We start from the raw sequence: 23,044 nt of genomic DNA, 5'->3' as shown, positions 1-23,044 counted from the left end.
TAATATATATATATATATATATATATATATATATATATATATATATATATATATATATATACAAAAACGTATCCACCCATTATACAGGATGCACATTTTTCAAATAAATAATTTTGGAAATTTACACAATAGAAATAATTTATTTAGATGCATTTACACATGATGAATCCTCAAATATTTTTCAACCGTGAATTCATACACGCGTATCAATAGAACACAACAGAAATACAGATACACGTATCATACATGTCTTTATTGGCTTGAAGATTGAAAAGAATAACGTTAGGAGGGTTTTACACCTTCAGGTTCACTCTATCATGGTACTTCTGGTACGGGTCGTTGAGGTACCAGTTTCTTCTTTTCCAAAAGGATGTTGTCATTTTGTCCAGCAATTTACTTTGAGTTTTATTACAGAACACATGTTCTCTCAGCCGCTTCTTCCGGGCTGCTGACTTTTTCCACAGCTTTTTCTTATATCCAGCCTAAAAAAAAACAACAGCATGATTTAACACAAAGAACAAGTTTCAGTTTAGATCATTTACATAACAGCCCGGGTTTCCAACACGATGCCAAAGAATTGTGTGACAGGAGAGCTCTGAACAATATGTGAGCATGCTTTACCTTTCTCCTCACCCACAGGCCACAGTGGAGCCTGAGAAACCTCTGAACCACCGACTTCACAGACTTCCTCTTGCCTTTCTTCAGACTGTAGTAAGTTAAGTTCCTGACTGGCTGGAGCATCAATGAAGGGATGAGGGGAGTTACGCTGCAGAAAACAAAACCTCATCATTACACAAACAGCAGATCTTCAGTCAAAACAGGCAGATAAAGCTTTGGTTGAACATATAGTCAAACCTTGGGGAAAATAGCTTTCACTAAATCTCTGAAGCTTGTGTGAAGTTGGTTTTATCCACCTTGTTTTTTAACGCAAGTAAGCCAATTTCATGAGAATATGAGAGACCTCCGATTCATTTGATGCTATTGGTACATAACTGGAAGTATAAATGGTGAATAGTTTCAAAATAAATGATGAAACTATTTGAGCTATATAAATATAAAAGTATAACAAATACCAGTCTGCAACATCAAGCTGCATAAAGGACTGCAATATTCCATTAAAAAATATGAATTGTCCATTTTGATTTCATGTTGACTTTAAGTAACTTACATTTTAAACAATATTGCCAATTCATTTTGTTTTGTCTTTTGCTTCAACAAAAATGGTTCCTAACGAAGTAAAAGCAGAATCAAATGTTGCGTATCCCAGAACAGAGTTGTAGAACGAATCGGTGCAGTGAACGATTCAATATGGACAGTCACTTGTCCACGTCGGAGATTCATATTTTGTAAATAAAGTGGTAAATTGTGTTTTTTGAGTCACATGGATTACTTTAATGATGTCCTTACTACCTTTCTGGGGCTTGAAAGTGGTAGTTGCGTAGCTGTCAATGGAGGGACAGAAAGCTCTCAGATTTCATCAAAAATATCTTCTTTTGTGTTCTGAAGATGAACGGAAGTCTTACGGGTTTAGGATGACATGACGGTGAGTAATTTTCACTTTAGGGTGAACTATCCCATAAACTCTAGATCAAACTCTGAGTTGACAAGGAACGTTTATACTGAGCGTCGTGAGCCCGCTGAACCTGATCTAAACCAGGTTGGTTTTGTCAACTGTAAACTTACCCTGAAACTCAGAGTTTGTTCAACTAGCTTCATGCAACAGGCCTCTGGGGGGAAATCATTCTAAAGGCCCATTCACGACAAAGGATGATAACTTTAACAATAAAGTTTTAATAATCATTTTTATTCTATGAGAATAGGACACAGCTATAACGACGACGACAGTTGAAATCACTTTTAGAAGGATTTGTTTTTCCAGCTGATAAATGATAAAAACATTGACAGCCAACAGACAGACTGACAAATGTGTAAGTTCATCAGGTAATGTCTTACCGACTCAGCAGGCCAGTGTGTTGAACGGGAGCAGTGTGAAGCCGAAGCGGTGGTCTACAGACATGTCTCTGCACTACGGCTGAGAAGCGAGCGGTCTGAGAGAGTCTGACAGCGGGGGTGAGACAGTCTCTGCCTAAAACTGACAAGGGTCTCAGCAAACCTGATCATCAGAGGAGAAACAACTGTAGTTAACAGATTACAGACACATCAATACTGGCAAAAATACCCCTTATGAAAATGACCACCACTTAAACCAAAAAAACACATAGTTAAACCACAAATTAACAATCGTTTTACTACAAAAATGTACTACAAATAAAACCAAAAAAACGTGGTTACTATAGTTATACCACGGTAACCACAAATTAACCATGGTTTTGCTACACTTACCATAGTTTAGCCATGGTATTTGTAGTAAAACTGTAGTTGTAATCAATCCGCCAAAAAACATTATATTACTGTTACTTTTACTACAATAAAAACATGGTTAGTTTTCGTAAGGGTGGGGGTTTAGTGTTGTCTAATTAAAGATTTTAAAGCAGTATGACATTCTTCACATGCTACCACAATAATATAACGACAATGAAACCAAAAATATAGCATTCACGTTGAATAATATAAAATAAGCTTTAAAAAATCAGTCCAGTGTACAAACGGTCTCTCCACACATTGTAACAGACATAGAAACCGTTAGTCCCGTATTCCGATACACAACAACTTTAAGAGTCCATAGAAACTCGTTTTCACTTTAGCAATGTATTTGTGACATTCTAATATGCACATTTCATACCCGACAGACCTCTCGTCAAGGTGGCCGCCATCTTGAACGCCGTCACTGACGCATCAACTACAGTGGACGGTTTGGACAAAAAGAACGCGCTGCGAGAATACAGTAGAAAGGTCCGACCAAAACCAACTAAAATTGATTCCTAGAATGCAAATATAACAAAAAATAAATAAATAATCGAGTTTATCACCTCTTTTAATTACGCTAAACACTAGATATGGATATAGAAAACTATGAAGCAAAGGATGCTGGCTTTGTTTAAACAAATAATTAATAATAACACTGATATTTAAAATCTAAAAATAACAAAGCAATTAAAACAACTGCAATATGCTCTTCATTTAACATTTCCATATGACAAGTATCTATTTATGCTTATTCAACAATATATAGATATGTACCCTCTCTGTTCTTTTTTTTTATCCCTTTTCTTTCTTTTTCTGTAATTTATTTTGTATTGCTAAGCATGTGATGTGTTCTTCTGACGTAATATAAAAGTTACCCTTGTATGCCATTTGTTTGAAATAAAGCATAAAAAAATAATAAAAAATAATTAAAAAAAATAATAAAAAAAAAGAGATAACTGATATTTTCAGGAAAGAAACGCCACTGAGAACAGTTAGTGTTATTAAGGTACAAGATATAGGCTACATATGATTTTCGGGAAGTAAAAAGTTGGTTAATCTAATCTATCTTTCTGAAGAGGATTTGATAATGTTTCTTTATTTTTGTCATATGACTGGTCAGATGATGAAAGTACCGGTTGGGGATGTCTGAAGGGAAGTTTCAAAAATCAACCATCAAACTTGCATAGAGACACTACACTTTTATATCAAAGTTGTGCAAAGCTGTTTATTCCAGTATACAACATTGGAAATTGCCCAAATTTTGTTTTTAAAAAGTAATCACATGTTAAATACATGAAATATAAATGTACCTCGAGGACCCCAGGTAGTCAAATGTAGTGGTACCAACAACACCAAAACAACACATGTGAACAAAACAAGCTTAATCCAACAACATAGTCCAAAATTCTTTCAGTGCCATGGCTTAACTTAATATCTGGTGCAAAATTAAACAAAAGAAAACACCCCCCCCCCCCCAAAAAAATACTGAATGGTTTACTCTTCAGACTCGAAAAGCAGTCAGAATCAAATCTATAAAGATGTACCTTCATAACATGGTCAGTAGTCAACAGGTTTAAAAATGGAATTCAGAAAAGTGCATCTCCATTCATAAATATTTAATAGTATCTTACCATTTTTAAGCTTAGACCAGTTCAATAAAAGTTCTAATAGAAATATTCAGACAAAATATGTGCAGCTGGAAAAGTACGAGCTAATGTCACCAGCCTGCATAAACAGGCTCCGCATCACAGGGGACTCCGTAGAAGCGACCGGGTGGCCTGTCTTTTCGCAAGAGGGGCGCACGGGCGAGGGACAGCTCACTGTCATTATCTCTTCTCCTCCGCAGAACCAAAACGATGATAAAGAGAAGAGCCACTGTAGAGGAGAAGAAGAATTAGAAGAGGGTGACAACAGACCTTTCTGTTAAGCACTAGAGCTGCACGATACTGGATAAATTGAGAATCACGATTTTTTTGCTTCAAATAGAGATCATGATTCTCCCATGATTCTGATCAGACAACTAAACAAAATAGCATGTCATTTACTAGAGGTTCTGACAAAATGTTAATTGCTGCAGTCTATTTAAATTGTTTAGTTAATCTGCATGAATTATTTAAAAAAAAGAGTTTGAATGATTCAATGACTCAATGCATAAATAATTCACTTGTTTCTTTACTGGATTAATCAGCGTTTTTGAACGAATCTCTTGAATGAATGATTCAATGACTAATACATGTTTTAACAGTCACTTGTCGCCACCTACTGGTGTAATGATGTAATTGACACAGTCTCTATTTGAAGCGTCAAGTTACTTTCAAAAGGTGATTGTCTGTTTTGAACGATACCAAAGTGTTTATCCAAACTATAACCTTTTATTCCAGTACTTCTGAGATCATTTGAATATTTGTAACAGACACAACCAAACTGTGATGTTCAAACGACGTTTCATATCCATACATGACAACTGCTCTCAGTCTCAGCGGCAGCGCCAACGCAGATTTGAATGTTCACTGTGATCATACTTTCATAGACAGGCGAATCATTGTCATTTAGGAATTAATCGTGCAGCTCTACGAAGCATCGTCATAAAAATGTTACGGACCAATCCTATTCCTGACCGATTCATAAATATAATAATAATGTTAGCAGCTTTAATTTGTATGACCTAGTAAAGATGCAGTCACATTTACTGTTGGTCTGTACATTTTTCATGGGCAAAACCCAGTCATTTCAACGGGAATCCACACAGTAGGGAATTTTGCGTGTGAGTGAAACATTTCCCTAGGCAGATTTCCTGTTTTTAATGGATTTTCTGCATTGACCAACAGAAAATTGACCAACTTCTGTGTGAACTGTGCTTCATAAATCACTACACTATTGACAATAGACTTTTTTTTTTACTCAAACAAGGGGGCAGAACTTAGCAGAAAAACTTGAAATAGACATTTTTCACATTTTGGTTGTGGAACAAAAAGTTCAATTGAGAGACGATGTGGTGTGAATGTTCATACCTCCTCCTCCAATAACAAGCAGTGCAATGGTAACAGGAGCAAGTTCACACGTCTCCCCAACCTTTCTGAAGAAGGTCTCCATGCAGTAACCAGGGGCCGTGCTGCCCTCGGGACAGAACGCGTCGGTGGGACATTCGATCGGATTTACATCAGGACTCTGGAGCATATAGACACAAGCACATGTATTACATGACATATAATAATGACAAATATTTTATGTTGGTCATTTTCTTAGATAAACAAGTAAAAATCTACAGTCTCTACAGTAAAAATCTTTTGTGTTCAAGCAAGAGGAACAAGTCCATTGGTAACAGTAAAGAGTGTATGTGTGTGTTTGTTTAAGGAAGTGATCACTCACAGGGCAGTAATGGTTTTCAGGACACAGGTCACAGTTCTCCTGGCCCCTGCGAACCTGATAGAAACCACTGCTGCAAATCTGACACATGGTTTGATGGGAAGGCTTGTGCATTCCTGTCAAAAAACATATTGACATCATTCGAGTTTCATAAGCGTACTTGTTCAACAAAGACCTGTATTCATGTACTGATCTACGCCAAAACTAATTTCATCATGTTTTCCCGAGTAGCTTTTGTCATGCGGATGACCTATCTCCAAATTTAATATCATTAAAGCTTTCATATAATTTGAGTAAGCGACATGGCTAAAAGAAGAGACCTGGACGACAGGGCGTACAGTCTTTGGCAGCGATCTGAAGAGCCTCTGAGCCTGCGGGACAGATCCGGCATTGGGTACAACTGGAGGAACTATCAATAAAGGGAGAAGGGGAGAACTGTAACAATGAAAAACACTCTTTACAACACATTATAGCACAACATTTATTTCCATCAAAAGGAGCATCCATTTTTTGGTCCAGATCTTGTATTGATAATGCAAGAGTCCAGCGCTCTGTAAAGTCTCCTCCAGCACATCCCAAAGACTTTCAATGAATTTAAGGTCTGGACTCAGAGGAGACAATTCATGTGTGAAAACGATTCTTCATGCTCCTCACAACCATTCTCTCACAGTTTGAGCCTGGTGCATCTTGACATTGTCATCCTGGAAAATGGCCATGATGTCTTCCTACATGGTTGTTTAAAGGGATACCTTAAGCTTTGTATCAGTAGAAACCCGGTAGTATTTTCGAATGACCGTGCTTCCCTCCCTCATGTCCCCCTGAGACGAGAGATTTCTGTATTGTGTGTCTGGAGAAAAACCGATGACGCAAAAATCGTAATTTTGCGTCATCGGAGGCTTTTTTGTCCAGAGGCGAGAGACTACAGCCAGTAGTAGGAGCTCGTTCTGCATGTCTTCAACCCGCCCATAGGGGGATCTCACGATAAAACGGCGTCTTTTCAGTTTCGAGTCGACTAGTAGCCTAGTTGTATAATTTCTTCCGATACTGCCCTCTGTAACCGGCTTGGGAGTGGCCTCATAGGGCAGCGAAGCAAGTGCATTCTGGGAGTTGTTGTCTTTCATCCACATGAGCCAAAAATACACTTTCTGGCTTTTCTCAGTCTAGAAAGCACCAACTTCTAAAATAATTTCACATTACTAAATGACGCAATTTAAATACACATTCATCTTTCCAGCGGTGGAATATCCCTTTAAGAAAAGAAAAGCTACACACTCCATCAATTACGGTTAGAAGAACTGTTGCCAAGCATATAACATGAGAGAAAAATAACAATCACTGCAATAATGATCTAATCATAGACTCTTAAGTGTTTGCCTATTTAAATCCACATTTTTTTTTGGATGGGCAGTTTAGATATATTACTTAAAACCTGAGTCATACATTTTATGGTGCAATCTTCAGAAAGGGAACTTACTTGCAGTACGTGCCTTGTGGACATGGGTTACACAATGTTGAATTTTGCAAAGATGTGTAGAAGCCTAAAGCAATAAATAAATAAATAAAAACTTTAGACTTTTCCATTTGTATCAAATGCTTAATAAATGTTTGAAATTTCAGATTACATTTAAACGTACAGTATGGAATTTTTCGCCGCTAGGGGTCGCTAACCTCTTACAATAACAAAGGCGTAGTTTCATGACGCAACATTTGCTAAGAATTATGGATCTTGTCGTCAACGTCAAGCCGACCGATCTAATAATGTTTATGGATGAGTAAATACATCGATGTTTTTATCATGACTGTGATATGAAGCAGGTCGGGATTGCTAAGAGACAGCTATCAGCTCCACACGCGACGCGAGTCCCCCGGATATAAAAGGAATAAGGACATTTCATTCTACCGAACTACACGCAAGTGCAGCACTGTTTCACTTGGTCTAACATTACACTAGCACACTAAACTGCATTTGAATGTGTTGAAATGTACTGTATGTGTTAGTTTGTCTGTATGAGACTAGCAGTAAGCTAGATCAACATTAGAATAACATACAGATCATATTCTAACATTTTATCATTGTTGAACTATATAACATTGATTAGTTTTATGTAAATGTGCTCACCTGTTTAATAAAGTACATGTAGGAGCGGTCGAAGTCTCGGACGTGGAGCTCTCGTTTCTATACTGTCTATGGGAGCTCTAGGCATCTCGAAAACACCGCGCTGATATTGATTCTCATTTTAGTTCTCCTTTTTTTATCCAAAGTCTGCTTGCCATGGTCCCTAATGTTTGAACGAAACAACAACAGCGTGCAAATAGACATTGCGAACTACACAGTTGTCCACGTCAGTCGCCTTGGTTACTATCAGAGGGCTCTGGTTGCTATGGCAGTATGAGCGGAACACAGGGACAACGCGGATATGACGCCATTGACGGCGACAAAACGGAAATAAAGAAACGGGACGTGTCTTCGAATTAAAGTACAAATTTCTCCTTGTTTGAAAGTTGTTGGAAACAGTCGGGATAATGTAAGTACACAACGAAAAAAATATATATAACATAGATATAGTGATTTTTGCTATTTTTAAAGCAAAAAAGTTACATATTGTGCCTTTAATGTCTCACACATGTATTATAAGCAGAAAAATACATTATCTGCCCATATCTTATTTAAGACACTCAGGTATTTTAGAATTTGTATTAAATAATAAATATATATTTTATATAATAACAAAAACAAAATAATTTTGAATGATATTCTATAAAATATAATGATATGAAATATAGATAACATGCATTCCCTTTATATTTCGATATGTAGTATCTGTAGTAGTTGTATGTAGTACCAGTTTTTTCTATATGTCAATTGATTTATATAGAAAAGCAAAAAGTAAATGAACGCATCACTTGTTACCTGGTGCGCAGGCCCTGCAGGAGACGGAGCCTGTGTTATTGCTGTAGGAACCAGTAGGACATGCCTGGCAGACGGGGCTTCCTGTGGAACTAATGGAGGAAAGAAATTATTAGAGCCTTGGCATGGAAAGAATGCTTATGTTTTGAATAAACATAAACTCCTCTCACTTGCTGTAAAACCCAGATGAACAAGGCTGACAACCCTGCTGTCCTGCGAGAGGCTGATAGAAGCCCTGCACACAGAGAAGACAGGCTCCAGGTGACACACACAGGCCCACATCAGGACAGCAAGAACACAGCAGAGTTTCTGAGAACACACACAGAGAAAGTGTTGTCAGCTTCAACATGTGTGGAGCACTTTAAACCAGCACTGAATGCACGTGAGCCCACCGTTGTCGTAATAGGAGCCCGGAGCGCAGGCCGTGCAGGTGGAGGTGTTGAGCGAGGAGCAGCTGGGAGACGCCGTGGTCACGTTAGCACTGACTGTGGTGATCGTCACAGCAGGACTGAGTGTTGTCTGACTCATCACCACTCCTACAACGACAGATCAAAAACTGCCTTCAAATAAATCATATGACAGAATGGTCTTATAAGCACAATTAAATGCTTTAAAAGGCAAGGTAGGCGATTTGTTCCAGAATTTTTTTTTTGTGATGCTGGTTGAAAGTTTCTTGATCACTAAGTTAAGAGGTATAAATGTGTTTTTATGTATATACATCGTCTGTGGAAGGCGTAGGACCATAAAATGATATGATGTCCTATCTGCCTATCAGCGTATGTATTTCCATACCTCCGCGCACCTGCTCGCGTAGACATCACATCAAGATATTTTTGCTGTCTGTCATGCTAATCAAAAATGTTGCAGTCTCTCGTGTTAATCAAAGAACAAAAAACAAAGAAAAATAATTCTCTAACTGTAATTGTAAGCATTAATCTGCAATTTTTACAATGAAGTCTATCCAGTGTTATTTAACATTTGATTACCTGAATATACTAACCCATCCAAAAAACGTAAAGCCGTGTTTATTTTATAATAATAATAATAATAATAATAATTCGTTACATTTATATAGCGCTTTTTCTGAGACCTCAAAGCGCTTTACATAGAAGGGGGGGAATCTCCTCAACCACCACCAATGTGCAGCATCCACCTGGATGATGCGACGGCAGCCATATTGTGCCAGAACGCCCACCACACACCAGCTTATTGGTGGAGAGGAGACAGTGATGAAGCCAATCAGTATATGGGGATGATTAGGAGGCCATGATGGACAGAGGCCAAGGGGCAAATTTGGCCAGGATGCCAGGGTTACACCCCTACCTATCTCTCTTTATTCTATTGCATTTATTTGTGCTGTTGTTTGCAATTTGTTTATTTGTTCTTATTTTATTACTGACTTTTTACTTGAGTTTATTTATGAAAATAAAATTTTGCATTGAAGAAAAGTAGAATTTTGTTTGTATATGCTGTCAATTACAGTTCTTTGAAAGAAAATAGTAATCTGGAAAAATCTGTATTGGCTGGTCACAATTACAAAATAATCAAAATCGGCCAAGAAAATTGCAATCGTGCAACTCTACTTTCTGGGGCTTGAGAGTGGGAGTTACGTCGACTGTGAATGGAGGGACAGAAATCTCTCAGATTTCATCAATAATATCTTCATTTGTGTTCCGAAGATGAACGAAGTCTTATGGGTTTGGGACGACATGAGGGTGAGTAAATAATTTTTGGATGAACTTACCCTTTAAGTACACTATACATATCTTATGAAGCACAATAAAAGTCACAAATAATACATTATTTCTGGATTATTTTGGCTTAATACTGCTCAACCTTTTGACAATGTTGGTTTAAAGGTTTATTGTAACGGCATCACATGAATCACGCTCACATTCCTTCGACTGTGTGTGTGTGTGTGTTTTTTTAATTGTCTGTTGGAGTATACTGTAAATGACACAACATGCTTGTTAACCAACAGCAAAAAGGCAAACAGAGTCCTTATTGTAATCGTAATCATATTAGCCATGAGGCCGGTCACCCTCAGCGACACAAGCTCCCACTGAAGAAACACAATTATTTGGAGGAAACGCTGGTCATATGACTTGATTTCACTCCAGAAATACTAAGAGAGGGACCCAGGAACCATTTCTCTGTTCTTTTCCAAGCCTTTAGAACTAAGAGACTCTGAAAAACATGTTTTACTTGACTCTTACCGACATGTTATGATACTTTTCAGCTCATTTTAACACATTCTTTAAAATACACAAATGAAGAGGTTGACAAATCACAAAGACAAAGACATCGACAAATGAACGATTCAGGGGTCATAAAAACATAAAAATGTCACACTACAGAAAACTGATGTCACTGCATGCCATAACACCAATAAATCAAGTACAGTCTTTGTTTACTATACAGCAGAGTTATAGATTTTGGCACAAAGATTTGGACATATTGTTAGGTTAAGGCCTGTTAGATTTCACAAAGAATGTTGTTGGTAAAACCCCTCAAACTAAAGTTGTCTCTGTATTGAAGAACTGATGGTCCACCACACCACAGTTAAAAATGGTGGAAACCTCTGGTTAATTTGTTGCAATAGATAAAAATTGTGTAAAATTATTTTAAAAGGTCAAGACCCAAACACAATTCCCCTTTACGCACGAATATCTATTTTTCCGGATATAAATATTAAACATTAGGTTAATAAAATACAGATAGATAGATAGATAGATAGATAGATAGATAGATAGATAGATAGATAGATAGATAGATAGATAGATAGATAGATAGATTTAATATTGGGTGGGGACATGTTGTCAACTAGTAACGTTAGATGCAGAGAGAATATCTGACATTCAATAATAATCAATAAACAATAATCAACCATTCACAAAGCGAAATGTTGCTGGAGTTCAACAAGAGAAACAATTCAAATATTATATTGTATGTTTTAAAATATTACCAAAATAATAAGCACTTTAAAAGTCTCAGATGTTCTGTTGGAAACTCACCCAAAACACAAGCGGTGACGAGAACAGACAAAACCCCCAAACGCTCCATAATCCAGAGATTTACTTCAAGAGTCCTCACATCTGTTTATCCATCTGCATTCATCACGGTGGACGACAGCATTAGTAAAAGAGTGTAATATTGGGAACTAATGAAGATTTCTTCTCTCGCTCTCATTCCCTCTCTCATCAAAGTCATATGACACTAATCATGTGATCACATTCCTAAACACAGTCTGCGTAAGTTACTTGCTATTATTATTACCTTACTATTTTATATATACAAACCTCCTATATACATGAATTAAACACGACCCAGAAGTTAGTCGTAATATTTAAAGTAGGTGAAACATTAACCAGCTGGACGCGAGTTAAAAGTCCAACAGAGTTTCTCATAATTGAGAGATTGTGCTGAAGTCCCGCCCTTAAAACAGAACCTTAAAGTTACCATGGTAACTGTACGGCAAAATACCATATACCCTGAGAGATTTTTAATCATATATATATATATATATATATATATATATATATATATATATATATATACATTATACATACATACTGTAAACATGCTTACATTTTTGTTTATTATCTACCATTGTGTTCCAAAATTGAAGTTGATATCGCCAAAAATTGAAGTTCATATGAAATTTTGTTTCGGCGCTATACTAAAAATAGCCATCGAGTGACACACATTTTCCATTGAATTTCTTTTTATTTATTTTTTTGACGTGTTCTCCACTGATGAATTAATTTCTGTCACAATATCACTTCTATCACAAAAACAGTCGCCAAATATACAACATTGAGTCTCAGACCTTTCCAACTATATGCGTTTTGTCAAGATTAGAAACATTTTGGATTGTAAAATAGTTCAAATAAATGTAGTAGCCTGTGTAACATGACACCGCCCTCTAGGGGGAGGAGCCCGCTAAGGTTTTAAAGTACCGTTTACATGGTTTACATGGTAATGCAATGTCCGACTTTTTTCACCTGAGGAATTTTTAAGCTTTCGAATGATACCTAATTTATGATAACTAAAATATGTGATAAAAAAAGACAATAAATAAAAGAGAGCCAAGAATCCCGCTGGCAAGACGGTGGCAGTTAAGGGGTTAATATTCTGAACCGAGAGAAATAAACATCGTCTATTTTTCAACATATACATTTCCTCTTCACTGTTTATTATAGGATTCAGTGCAAACATTGACTTGAGCATGCCCTGAGTAACACATTTGTTATCACCATGATAACAATAAAAAGCAAAAACTAAGCCAAATTTGTACATGATAAGTGATAACACTGATGAATCAAAACACTGCATAACTGAAATGCACGGATAGAGGCTAAATACGGAGTAAAACAGCCCTTTATGGTGAACAATCACAGAGATGGTCATTCAAAACTGCAATATAACAGCCAAAAATATGTATGGCTATGAAGTGTTAAAGGTGATATTTATGATATCCAACACAGCATTTAGTGCATTTTAGCTTCAGATAAGTTACACTGTGGCAAAATAAATTAAATAACATGTACTTTTACATTAGAACAGAAAACCGTAAAATACCATTTATATCCCATCACAGTTTCTTTCTCTGTTTCTTTATGGCTTGCTACAAGCAAGTGAACAACCTCAGAACTATGATGTTCAGTGCGGATGGTCTGTCATGGACAAACTGCTCCATTTTTAGATGATGGAAAAGCAAAACTCACATAGCCCATAGCAATTTGACCAGTTACAAAGAAAACTGTAAAAAATATTAAAGGCTTTGCTTAAATGAATCACTCGATAGACCAGTATTCACACTAGCTGCTTGGCCGAGAAGTCTTTTTTTACTTCCTTCCCTGTCTTTGATGGAAACCTCTGGGCAATTCCATAGGGAACATGAGCCGCCACAGTTCCCAGTTCTGCCGCTCCCTCCACGTGGAACATCTGATCATCGAAGAAGATGTGAGGTCTGATCTTTTCCAGCATGGGGCCTTTAGGGGCTCCTGCTAGGAAGAGAGCCTCGTCTGTCTCCAGGCCCCATGAACGCAGCGTCTTGAGGGCCCGGGTGCCTGAACTGGCTGCACTGCGAGCTGTAACCAAATAGGTGCGGATGGGACAGTCCAAGCGCTGGCCTTTGGCATAGAATTTCTGTTGCAGTCTCCCCAGAGCTTCCAGGAACCCTTTAAGTGGTCCCTATAGGGGGAAAAAAGATACTTTCTGTCAGAAGTAGGGTCGTCACGGTACCAAAATTTCACTAGTCGGTGCCAATACCAGTAAAATTACACGGTTCTTGGTACCAATTTTGGTACCAGAGCATAAACTGTTGACTGGTACTCGTCTGTTGGTTATCAGTGTCAATTATCGCAGTTTCCGATTCAATCGCGCGTTCAAATTGTCAATCCAGAAACTTTGCAGTGGAGCTACTATGAAAAACTAAACTTATATTCAGATTGTGAATGGGTCATAAACAGAAAGCAAGAGCCCTCCCTTTATAACCAATTAGGGGCAGTTTACACGACACCATTTTCAACTAAAAACTGAACTTTGAAACCGGGTTACAAAGTGCAAGTTTTTGAAAACAATACCGTTATCGTCTCCGTGTAAACTACAAAAACACAAATTTGTGAAAGCAGTGACATCATGCACATAGGTTTTACATGTTCAGTCTATCGCGTGTAGTGTTTCTTTACAAAGTGACATCGCCAACTACTGGCCTGGCAGGAGAATACAGCGTTTTTAATCGTTTTTTGCAGAGCCGTGTGAATGGGGAATCGTTTTGATAACGTTGTTGTCTATATGCGAAAAACGCCAAGGAAAACCGTTTCCGTTTTTAGTACATCATTGTTCTGTTAATGTACCATAAGACTGTCAATCTCTAAAGCGCAAACTCACTGAATTCTGCACTCTCACGAAAACCCCCGTTATGATAAAATTCTGTATTAATTGTACAGTGAATCTCTCATTTACATCATGTTTACACTTTGTTGGTTATAATTAAAGGATAGGCAACCGTGCAGCTCACGTTAGACAAAACAAAACCTTGTGCGTTTTCAGCAGCGTTAAGCGGATTCTGGCTAACTTGCTGACTAGCACCTCTGACAGGCCATTGAGTTCACACGCTCAACAGATAGGATTGTGATTTGGCTACAATGCTTAACGCTTGTAAAACATGTTTAGAAACTGTTCCAACAAAAACGAACGACAGCATTTGAAAGCAGCCTATCAGCGGGTACCAAATAGGCCTAGGCCAAGGTTTCTCAAACTCGGTCCTGGAGGGCCGCTGTCCTGCACAGTTTAGCTCCAACCCTGATTAGCAAGCTAATCAATGTCTTCAGGATCACTAGAAACTCACAGCTAGGTGTGTTTGATCAGGGTTGGAGCTAAACTGTGCAGGACAGCGGCCTTCCAGGACCGAGTTTGAGGAACCCTGACCTATAGGCTATACCTGGTACTGCGGAAATGCTGGTCCCGTCAGCTTGTTTTTAGTACCGACTGGTACCGATTGTACTGGTGTTCAACAGGTGTTCGTTGGACAACCCTAGTCACAAGTGTAATATCCTTGTTTTCTTAATACTTGAAATGTTGAGAACTCAACATGTGAATGACGTTTGCTGCAATTTAAGAATTGACGCCATGTTATATTGCACTGCTATTACATTTAAATTGAACATACGTGATCAAGAGGTTTATTTTCATGGGCCTTCTCGTGTTCAAAGAACTTGTCCAGTCCGTGGGCTTTGTAAATTCTCTCCGACTCATCCGAGAAGAGAACGGCATCTCCATCAAAGGCCACTCGCAGCTGAGTCTCCGACACCTCTGTGATTTTCCCTTGTGAGAATACTGTAGCTGCTGCAATTCCTAACAAAAGGAATTTCACATTAAAACAATATTAGTATATTTATGATTCTACCGTTCTAAGATAATGAAATCCCCAAACACTCCACTCACCTTCTTCAATGGCTTCTCTAACTTTCAGTGAATCCGCTGACAGATAAAGGTTGGTGTGGTACGCTTTCAGATAACCAATAGGGCTGTTGCCTCCAGTCATGCAAAAGCGCTCTATGAACAGCTCTGGAAATAACAGACAACACAAGACATTATTTACACCTTTACATAATTATAGAGAGGACTACCTCCAAACTGAAGAAGAAACCTCAACACAATCTTTTGATCACTGCGATGAGCTCAGTTAGGCATGGATTTAGCATCTGTAAGGAAACATACTGTAGTTGCACTAAAAAGCTTTTTAAAGGACGTCAAATGCAATATGTGCACTTGGATGGTTAATCCAAAATTGAAAATTCTGTCACGGTTTTTCACCGCCATGTCATTCCAAACCTGCATGACTTTATAAGACAATATGTTGAAGAATGCAGGGAACAACGCAATTTCGGTCGCCACGGATTTATTTTTCTTCCACATAATGGAAGTCAATGCGAATCAAAAATGTTTGGTTACCAACATTCTTCAAAATATCTTCTTTTATGTTCCACAATTCATACACGAGAGAAAATTATCCCTTAATACATTTAATGTACTAATTTTAACATATTTACTCATTTTCATAATAGTAGTTTCATTCTGCTTTCTAAAGACTCTATAAAATCAGTCATTAATTAGATTAATTGCAGTTATTTTATTGTATATAGCTTTAAATAAATAAATAAATAAATCTGCATTATTTTATTTTTAAAAAGTACATATACGCTATCAAAAATATTATACAAATTTAATAATTGGCTTTTATATTGTCATTAAGTAATACAAATTATTAAAATATACAATAAGGTGTCATTTGTTTACATGATTTAATAATGCATTAGTTAACACAAACTATCTAGCTTTGTTATTACAGCATATATTAATGTTAACAGATAGAGCATTTGCTGTTGAAAATGTATTAGTAAATGTTGAAGTTAACTTAGATTAATAAATGCTGTAGAAGTATTGTTCATCTTATCTGTACATAAATTAAATCTTATTGTAAAGTGTTTCCAAATATTTTAATAATTGATGATATAAAAGCCAGTTGTTTAATTCAGGAAGAATCTGTGTTAATATTTTCTCACAGTACAAATGGGCCATTATGTATGAAAATGTATAGCTGCTTTTATACATCAGGAATGGAGTCTCGCATGGGTGTGTCCTTATGTTTCAGGGGCCATGGCATTAAAACATATTAGAGATTGCCATGTTTCAAAGGGACATGAATTCCTGATGTTTATCCAGTGAAAAGCAGTCAGTCAAAGATCTTTTGACCTACGGTGATGATTAATTGAATTTATGAGCCGAAGTCCCACATGAGCATGATTGCTGGTCATCAGAACCACATCAAAGAGCTCTTCACTGTCTGGATACAGATCTCTGAGTCGAGCATTCACTGCCTCCACTGCCTACACAGGACAGAGAAAGCATTTCACTCATTCCTTCTATATCCATGAATTCAGTAATTATCTTCCTTAAGTTGAGATCATAGTTTTTCTCATTACTGATATCATAGCTGTGTGTAAGTACATTCGAACAGGTTTGACCTTTACGAAGGGGAAAGCAGGTCCGGGTGTGAATGGCTCGTTCTCATGTTGGATCTGATAGTTCAGGTAATCCTCCATTCCCTGTTGCTCATAAATGTCCTGCTCCTGATCCATATTGAAGAGGGCGCGGGAGGACACCGCAATAGTGATGGCATTCTGAGGCTTTGGCTGAATAAACATAATGTTGCGTTATTGAAAGAAGGACAAATATTTTTGATTACTATTTGAGTTATTTCAAATAGATTTCAAATTTTCTAACAAATAAATAAATTAGCCGATCCATTTACAGCTGATGATGTAAAGACAACATTGTCAACAACCAATTTAAAATAAATAGATAAATAAGTGAAACATTGGTCAGGAACCAATGGATAGATAGATGATGTGCAATACGACCATAAATTGTTCATGTACTAAATAAATAAATAATATGCAGACAAAAAAAAAAAAATAATAATAATAATAATTTCGATGTTTTTAGACAAAGGTGTATAAAAAATAAACAAAGACCAAACAGTTATCATTAACAACATCAAATGTTAAGTAAATAAAGACTGCAATAAGACCAAAAACTGCCATTAACAACATCAAACGTTATTTACATACATCAATTAATAAATAGCAGTGCAATAAGACGAAAAATGTCAATAACTAGTTTCGATATAAGTACTGAATAGTTCAATGCTTAAACTTAATAAACTGAATAATCAGTTTTTAGACAGATAGATGTTTAAATGTTATTTACACAAACAAACAAAAATATTTAAATAAATAAATAACAGTGCAATAAAACCAAAAATGTCTTGTTTTTAGACAGGCAGATAGATATTAAAATGTTATTTACACAAATAAACTAATAAATTAAGTCCCAAAAATTGCCGTCAACATCAAATGTTATTGAAGTAAATAAATAAAGACCATAACATTGCCAGTAACAACATAACATGTTAAATAAATTAACTTTCCACACGACTCTGTGGAAATAAATAAACAAATACATTTTTGTTCATTGCAATAAAACCAACAAGTGACTGGACTTAAAAACGTCTTCAAAATAAACTTTTCTCGTCGTCAGTCGCCGCGTAATCTGCGTTGTTGCGTAATCAAATCACGTCCAGTATAAAAGCACCTGGTCATAAGCGTTTGTTCATATTTTTCAATGGCTCCTACCAAACTCTGCGTTACGATTTCGTCTCGGATCATAGTCCCCTTCTGTTAGCTGCCTTGCTATTTTGTTTGTTGATACAGGCTGTGTTTTACTCCCACTGATTTCATTGTTTTCCCTCAATGGCATCACTGCACCAAACGCGCTCGCGCCATCGTGTCCGCGCGCGCGTCTGTTTAATGTCTCGCTGCAGGCGCGCGTGTATTTTTAGAGGCATTATCAAATGCAGATTACTCTGGTGAGCTCAAGAAAAAAAAAATTTTCCATCACGACAAGTAGGTGCTACGTTGGTATATTATAAGGAACTTTAAATACAGACTCACCGGTTTAGGTTTCTTGCTAGGGCTCGATTGGTTCTCCTTCCTCTCCCAAAAAGTCTGCATCTCTCTCATCAGTGGTTTATTCATGATAAACAGATGAGAGACTGATGGTCAGAAGAGCCCTGCCTTGTATGACCCACACACACTGAGCAGTCACATCCCCACCTGACAGGAATCAAATGAGCACACACACTGATATAGATGTGGGAGACGCTGCCTCCATCCTCACCATCACATCTCCATCGTCTTCCAGTTCCTTCCAGGGATCAATGATGGAGGATCTCCCTGTGGCATCGACTCAGCCGTGGACGTGGGTGTGCAACAGTGCTACAGTTTGTGTGTTTACATCATCTGTGCAAATGGAGGACATGTATTTCGGATTCTGGGGATGTTTCCATTAACTGCTGGTGTTATTGAGGCACCTAAAAGACATGCTTGAACAGGGGAAAACTGCATGATTAGCACTAATGCATAAGAGCACTTCATAATGACTCCAAAGACATACTGTACTGTGTGCATTGTATTAATCATAAGGCTCAAAATAAGGAAAAGGTTTACTCAGGAAAATGTCTACAAATGTTTTGAAAGAAGATTCTTATATGCTCATCAAGGCTGAATATTTGTAATCAAATACAGTAAAAATGGTAATACTGGGAAATATTAGGCTACCATTTTAAAGGGCAACTAAACCCTAAACCAACTTTTTTTAGATAATGATCTGTAAGAATGGGGCTTTATTAGTGCTTTTCATTGATTCAAATAATTTTTTTGACATTTGTGTTAAGTATTTTAATTTTACTAAATATGGTGTAAAAACGTCTGAGTGCTGCCCTCTTCAGGTTGAACAGTGGCTACTGCAGTTGAATTTTCCTATTGGAAGTTGTGGTACACTCTGATGTCAGAGTGTACCAGCTAACCACGCCCCTGCCTGCAGAGAGATACGTCTCAGATGCACGCCCCCTCTCCACTGGGCTCTGCCTACTTTTCCAGCATTTTTTAAATATTGCCAGTGGGTGGAGTCAGGCTCTGACCAGGGGTTTAGTTACCCTTTAAATAACTGCTTTCTATTTTAATATACATGTTAAAATGTAATTTATTCCTGATGGAAAAGCTACATTTCCAGCAGCCATAAGTTGATTTGGTGCTCAAGAAACATTTATTATTATCAATGTTGATTTTTTTTAATTATTATTATTATTATTATTTAGTGAATAGAAAGTTCAGAAGAACAGCATTTATTTGAAATCTAAATATTTTGTAACATTATACATGTCTTAACTGTAATTTGAGCCATCCTTGAATAAAAGTGACAGATACACAGATAAGAAAAAATAGCAGAGACCTCCAGTTATGTAAAGAAAACTTCATTTATTACTTTCATTGCATGACATAAATACTTAGTAGACTTTGAAAAGTTCTTCTTTACATCTTATTAGACTGAACCTGCCATTACAAAATAAGAACAAGCTTTGAATAAATAGAGCAAATTCTCTCATTGTGATTCTCTTTATACAGAAAAAAGTAATTTTGTACATATATAATTTCATTATTTTTGTTCTCTGTAAAATAAAACATCTGTATAATTTTAAAGACTCATATCTTATTTTCAATACAAAAAAACAACAAAGCAAAAAAAAAAAAAATAAAAAAAAACATAGAATGAGAATCAGAAGAGGGCACAAATCAGAAACCGAGCTCATCACATGACAGGCTGGAAGTCGAGTCTGCAGACGGGAAGTATTCAACCTTTGGCTGATTCACAATCTCATTTCAAATCATAAAAACATTCCATAAGTAGCTGTAAAAATCAATCCTTCAGTATCATGCCGATGTACAATCAAGACATTCCTGAGGAAAAGTCATGATATCAAAACAGGAAGCAACGAGGAAAATGACAATTGTTCCACTCAAATGTCAACTTGATCGTACCGCTCAATAAAGATGAAAATCTGTATTCAAGACTATATCGTATTTACCCAGAAGTGATCCTAAAGCTATATCCGGCTTGGTGTGCAACTGCAAATCGATACCAGTGTCAGGTGAAGCGGTCCATCCCAATACTGACGGAACTATAATCTATGGAAGCTTCTTTCTGCCAATCAATAAAAATAAACAAAAAGGATTTTTATCTCACAATCCTGACTTTATAAACACACAATTGCAAGTTATGAAGTATGAATTGTGAGATAACCTCGCAATTATCTTTTAAATTGTTTTATTCTGTGGCGGAAACAAGCTTCCATAGCAATCTCTTCAGTGGACTATAAGAGAGTAATATATGGAAGCTTGTTTCAGCCACTGAATGAAAAAAATACCTTTTTTTTGCTCAGAATCACATAATATAAATTTGCTTTTGTGAGTTATAAAGTCTGAATTGCGAGAAATTATGAATTGTGAGATAAAAAGTCACGATTATCTTTTAAATGGTTTATTCCGTGGCGGAAACGAGCTTCCATAGCAATATAAAAGGCAAAACAATCAAGAGGTGCTTATTATACCAGCCAACTCCACTAGTGGTAAATCTGGAGAGAAATCAAAGTAACTTACTTTTAAGAAAAAGAGGAATTGCAAAGTCTGGCCAAAACATATATTTATCAATATAAACCTCTGAATATGTATAAGTGAAAATATCTTGGAACACAAGATTTTTAGTTTTGCAGAATTACAGTACGTTGTAAAGCTGTATGTCTGTAGACGTTGATGGGAACATCCAGTAAATGCGGATATGAGGACAGGTTTGAATACGGGAATGATTAGCTTTAACACTCGGTGGTCAAAGGTAATGAGGCAGAAAGAGGTAAAGTATTAACCATCAACCAGCAGAATCAATCTGCCTCAAGTGTGATGTAGCTTATAATATTGCTAGAACTGGTCATACTCAACTCAATAAATGCAACTTAAGATGCATGCAAACATATTAGACCTTAACCTTTACGAGACACCTTTCTCCTATGTGGCTGCTTGGGACTTCGCACAACTTTGGCAAAAATGTGTTCTGAACTGATTAATGTGGCAAAATATTAAATATATGACATGATAAATTATGTAATTCATATTAGTGTTGGAAAACAGTATCTATAAAGTAGCATGTTTAACACTTGTCTAATTAACATCTGAAATCAGGTGTATGGTTTAAGATAATCGTTCATATAAAAATGACTTGAGATCATAGCTGTAGCCGACTTCAAATGCTCATCTATTTGCCATACAAAGTGCATAATATGTTAGCCAGTAGTGTTTGTCATATCACGCAATTTCAGATTTAGGTCAGAACGGTTTTGCAGCACAATATCGACATGCTCAATTATCAGACCAGCTCTGGTGCGGTTTCACACGGCTCCTGCGTAAACTGATAGCAATTACAGATATTGCCTGTTTATAAGAAAATAACCCTCAGTTTGATTTCTGGAGGGAGATAAAGTTATTAAAAGCAGATGTTTTACAGGTAATATTGAGGCGAAGATTGAGGTTTCAAAAGCAGTGAGGAAAACTAAAGCTTTTTTTTTTTCCTGATCGTATTGAGATCTTAAACCAACACAGCATCTTGATAACCAAAGCTACAGTAGTTCTTTCATTGTTGAACGTCAAAAGGAGGTCAGATTTCCAGGTCATATTTCACCCCAATTTAAAAAAAAAAAAAAAAAAAAGGAACCATTTTTGCATAAAGAAAGAAATAAGCATATTTTAGGCCGATTAAAAATGTGATTTTTTTTCTAAATTAAAATCAGAAAAATTTATGAATATTTATTTAACAAATAACAATAATGGGAATTGGACAGGGGGTGCTAAATTATCCTAAAATTAATGCAGACATATTTATGTCAATATTACTAATCCGCTTCATTTTCTTCAAGTGACATTAATTACATTTTGCGGTAAAATATAACCCAGACGTCATATTCTTGATAGGTTTCACGAGTTTTGAATATGATTAACTTTCTACAATTGTAAACAAAAAGTAGTGGTTGGTCACTATATATAAATATCTCCCGTAAAATGAGTTCCTAAAAAAAAAAAAAAAAAAAAATTGTGCAAAGACAAAAGAAAGGCATTTGCATCTGTGTAAGACAGTCATGGTTGACTGATTCGGTAGCGTAGGCATACTGTAACGGGATGGGACCGTGTGAGAGGGGTCAACAGGGATGAGGTAGGGGGTGTAACGTGTTCTCTTGTACCAGAGGGAAAAGCAGAAAGCTCCTAAACTGCTGGAAAAGGCAATAACTTTACAGTTACAGAAAAGAAAAAGAAAAGAACATCCAAATGTTGCACATTCATTTGCATGAGGAATATGAGAGAATCTTCTCTTTTGAAAGATGCATTAAATCCATCTCAAACTTTCAAGCATATATACACACACACACACATCTTTTTTCTTTTCTTTTTT

The 23,044-nt window shown here is 36.6% G+C and overlaps 3 protein-coding genes across 5 annotated transcripts; all 3 read right to left on the bottom strand.

The window, feature by feature from the left end:
- Window positions 1–234: 234 nt before the first annotated feature.
- mrpl35 (mitochondrial ribosomal protein L35) lies at window positions 235–2,877 on the bottom strand. 2 transcript variants are annotated; one of them, XM_084393832.1, is made up of 4 exons: window positions 2,744–2,877; window positions 1,954–2,113; window positions 622–766; window positions 235–482 (listed from the first exon to the last, which is right to left on the bottom strand). In XM_084393832.1, the coding sequence occupies exons 1-4, from the start codon at window positions 2,772–2,774 to the stop codon at window positions 294–296; spliced, it is 525 nt and encodes a 174-aa protein (XP_084249958.1). In that variant the 5' UTR covers window positions 2,775–2,877; the 3' UTR covers window positions 235–293. The 2 variants fall into 2 exon arrangements, with proteins under 2 accessions (XP_084249958.1, XP_084249959.1); XM_084393833.1 differs by having other exon boundaries at window positions 2,753–2,831.
- A 701-nt stretch (window positions 2,878–3,578) lies between these two features.
- LOC311281118 (uncharacterized protein) lies at window positions 3,579–12,084 on the bottom strand. The gene is made up of 9 exons (XM_084393826.1): window positions 11,656–12,084; window positions 9,034–9,177; window positions 8,812–8,950; window positions 8,645–8,733; window positions 7,208–7,271; window positions 6,054–6,142; window positions 5,737–5,849; window positions 5,379–5,535; window positions 3,579–4,242 (listed from the first exon to the last, which is right to left on the bottom strand). Exons 1-9 carry the CDS (start codon window positions 11,702–11,704, stop codon window positions 4,085–4,087), a joined length of 1,002 nt encoding a protein of 333 aa, XP_084249952.1. The 5' UTR covers window positions 11,705–12,084; the 3' UTR covers window positions 3,579–4,084.
- A 296-nt stretch (window positions 12,085–12,380) lies between these two features.
- On the bottom strand, window positions 12,381–18,991 carry nt5c1ab (5'-nucleotidase, cytosolic IAb). 2 transcript variants are annotated; one of them, XM_084393823.1, is made up of 7 exons: window positions 18,890–18,991; window positions 18,664–18,786; window positions 17,176–17,343; window positions 16,908–17,037; window positions 15,593–15,715; window positions 15,318–15,502; window positions 12,381–13,837 (listed from the first exon to the last, which is right to left on the bottom strand). In XM_084393823.1, exons 2-7 carry the CDS (start codon window positions 18,745–18,747, stop codon window positions 13,457–13,459), a joined length of 1,071 nt encoding a protein of 356 aa, XP_084249949.1. In that variant the 5' UTR covers window positions 18,748–18,786; window positions 18,890–18,991; the 3' UTR covers window positions 12,381–13,456. The 2 variants fall into 2 exon arrangements, with proteins under 2 accessions (XP_084249949.1, XP_084249950.1); XM_084393824.1 differs by lacking the exons at window positions 18,664–18,786; window positions 18,890–18,991 and adding an exon at window positions 18,346–18,529.
- Window positions 18,992–23,044: the final 4,053 nt, after the last annotated feature.

Source organism: Rutilus rutilus (assembly GCF_951802725.1).
Source record: "Rutilus rutilus genome assembly, chromosome: 21".
In the NCBI taxonomy this organism is placed as follows: Eukaryota; Metazoa; Chordata; class Actinopteri; order Cypriniformes; family Leuciscidae; genus Rutilus; species Rutilus rutilus.
Note: the sequence above shows the minus strand (reverse complement) of the source record. Positions and strands in the feature narration are given on the sequence as shown.

What these genes read in the sequence shown, in the direction of transcription:
- mrpl35 (XM_084393832.1), bottom strand. Translation starts at nt 2,774, where the DNA reads ATGGCGGCCACCTTGACGAGAGGTCTGTCGG. An exon ending in CTTGACGAGAGGTCTGTCGG is followed by an intron (nt 2,114 to 2,743) that starts GTATGAAATGTG and finishes TCTGATGATCAG; the next exon opens with GTTTGCTGAGACCCTTGTCA. An exon ending in GCCTGTGGGTGAGGAGAAAG is followed by an intron (nt 483 to 621) that starts GTAAAGCATGCT and finishes GTTTTTTTTTAG; the next exon opens with GCTGGATATAAGAAAAAGCT.
- LOC311281118 (XM_084393826.1), bottom strand. Translation starts at nt 11,704, where the DNA reads ATGGAGCGTTTGGGGGTTTTGTCTGTTCTCGTCACCGCTTGTGTTTTG. An exon ending in CTGCAGGGCCTGCGCACCAG is followed by an intron (nt 7,272 to 8,644) that starts GTAACAAGTGAT and finishes TTATTGCTTTAG; the next exon opens with GCTTCTACACATCTTTGCAA. An exon ending in CTGAAAACCATTACTGCCCT is followed by an intron (nt 5,536 to 5,736) that starts GTGAGTGATCAC and finishes TATATGCTCCAG; the next exon opens with AGTCCTGATGTAAATCCGAT.
- nt5c1ab (XM_084393823.1), bottom strand. Translation starts at nt 18,747, where the DNA reads ATGAATAAACCACTGATGAGAGAGATGCAGACTTTTTGGGAGAGGAAG. An exon ending in CTAGCAAGAAACCTAAACCG is followed by an intron (nt 17,344 to 18,663) that starts GTGAGTCTGTAT and finishes ATGTTTATTCAG; the next exon opens with CCAAAGCCTCAGAATGCCAT. An exon ending in AAATTCAATTAATCATCACC is followed by an intron (nt 15,716 to 16,907) that starts GTAGGTCAAAAG and finishes TGTTATTTCCAG; the next exon opens with AGCTGTTCATAGAGCGCTTT.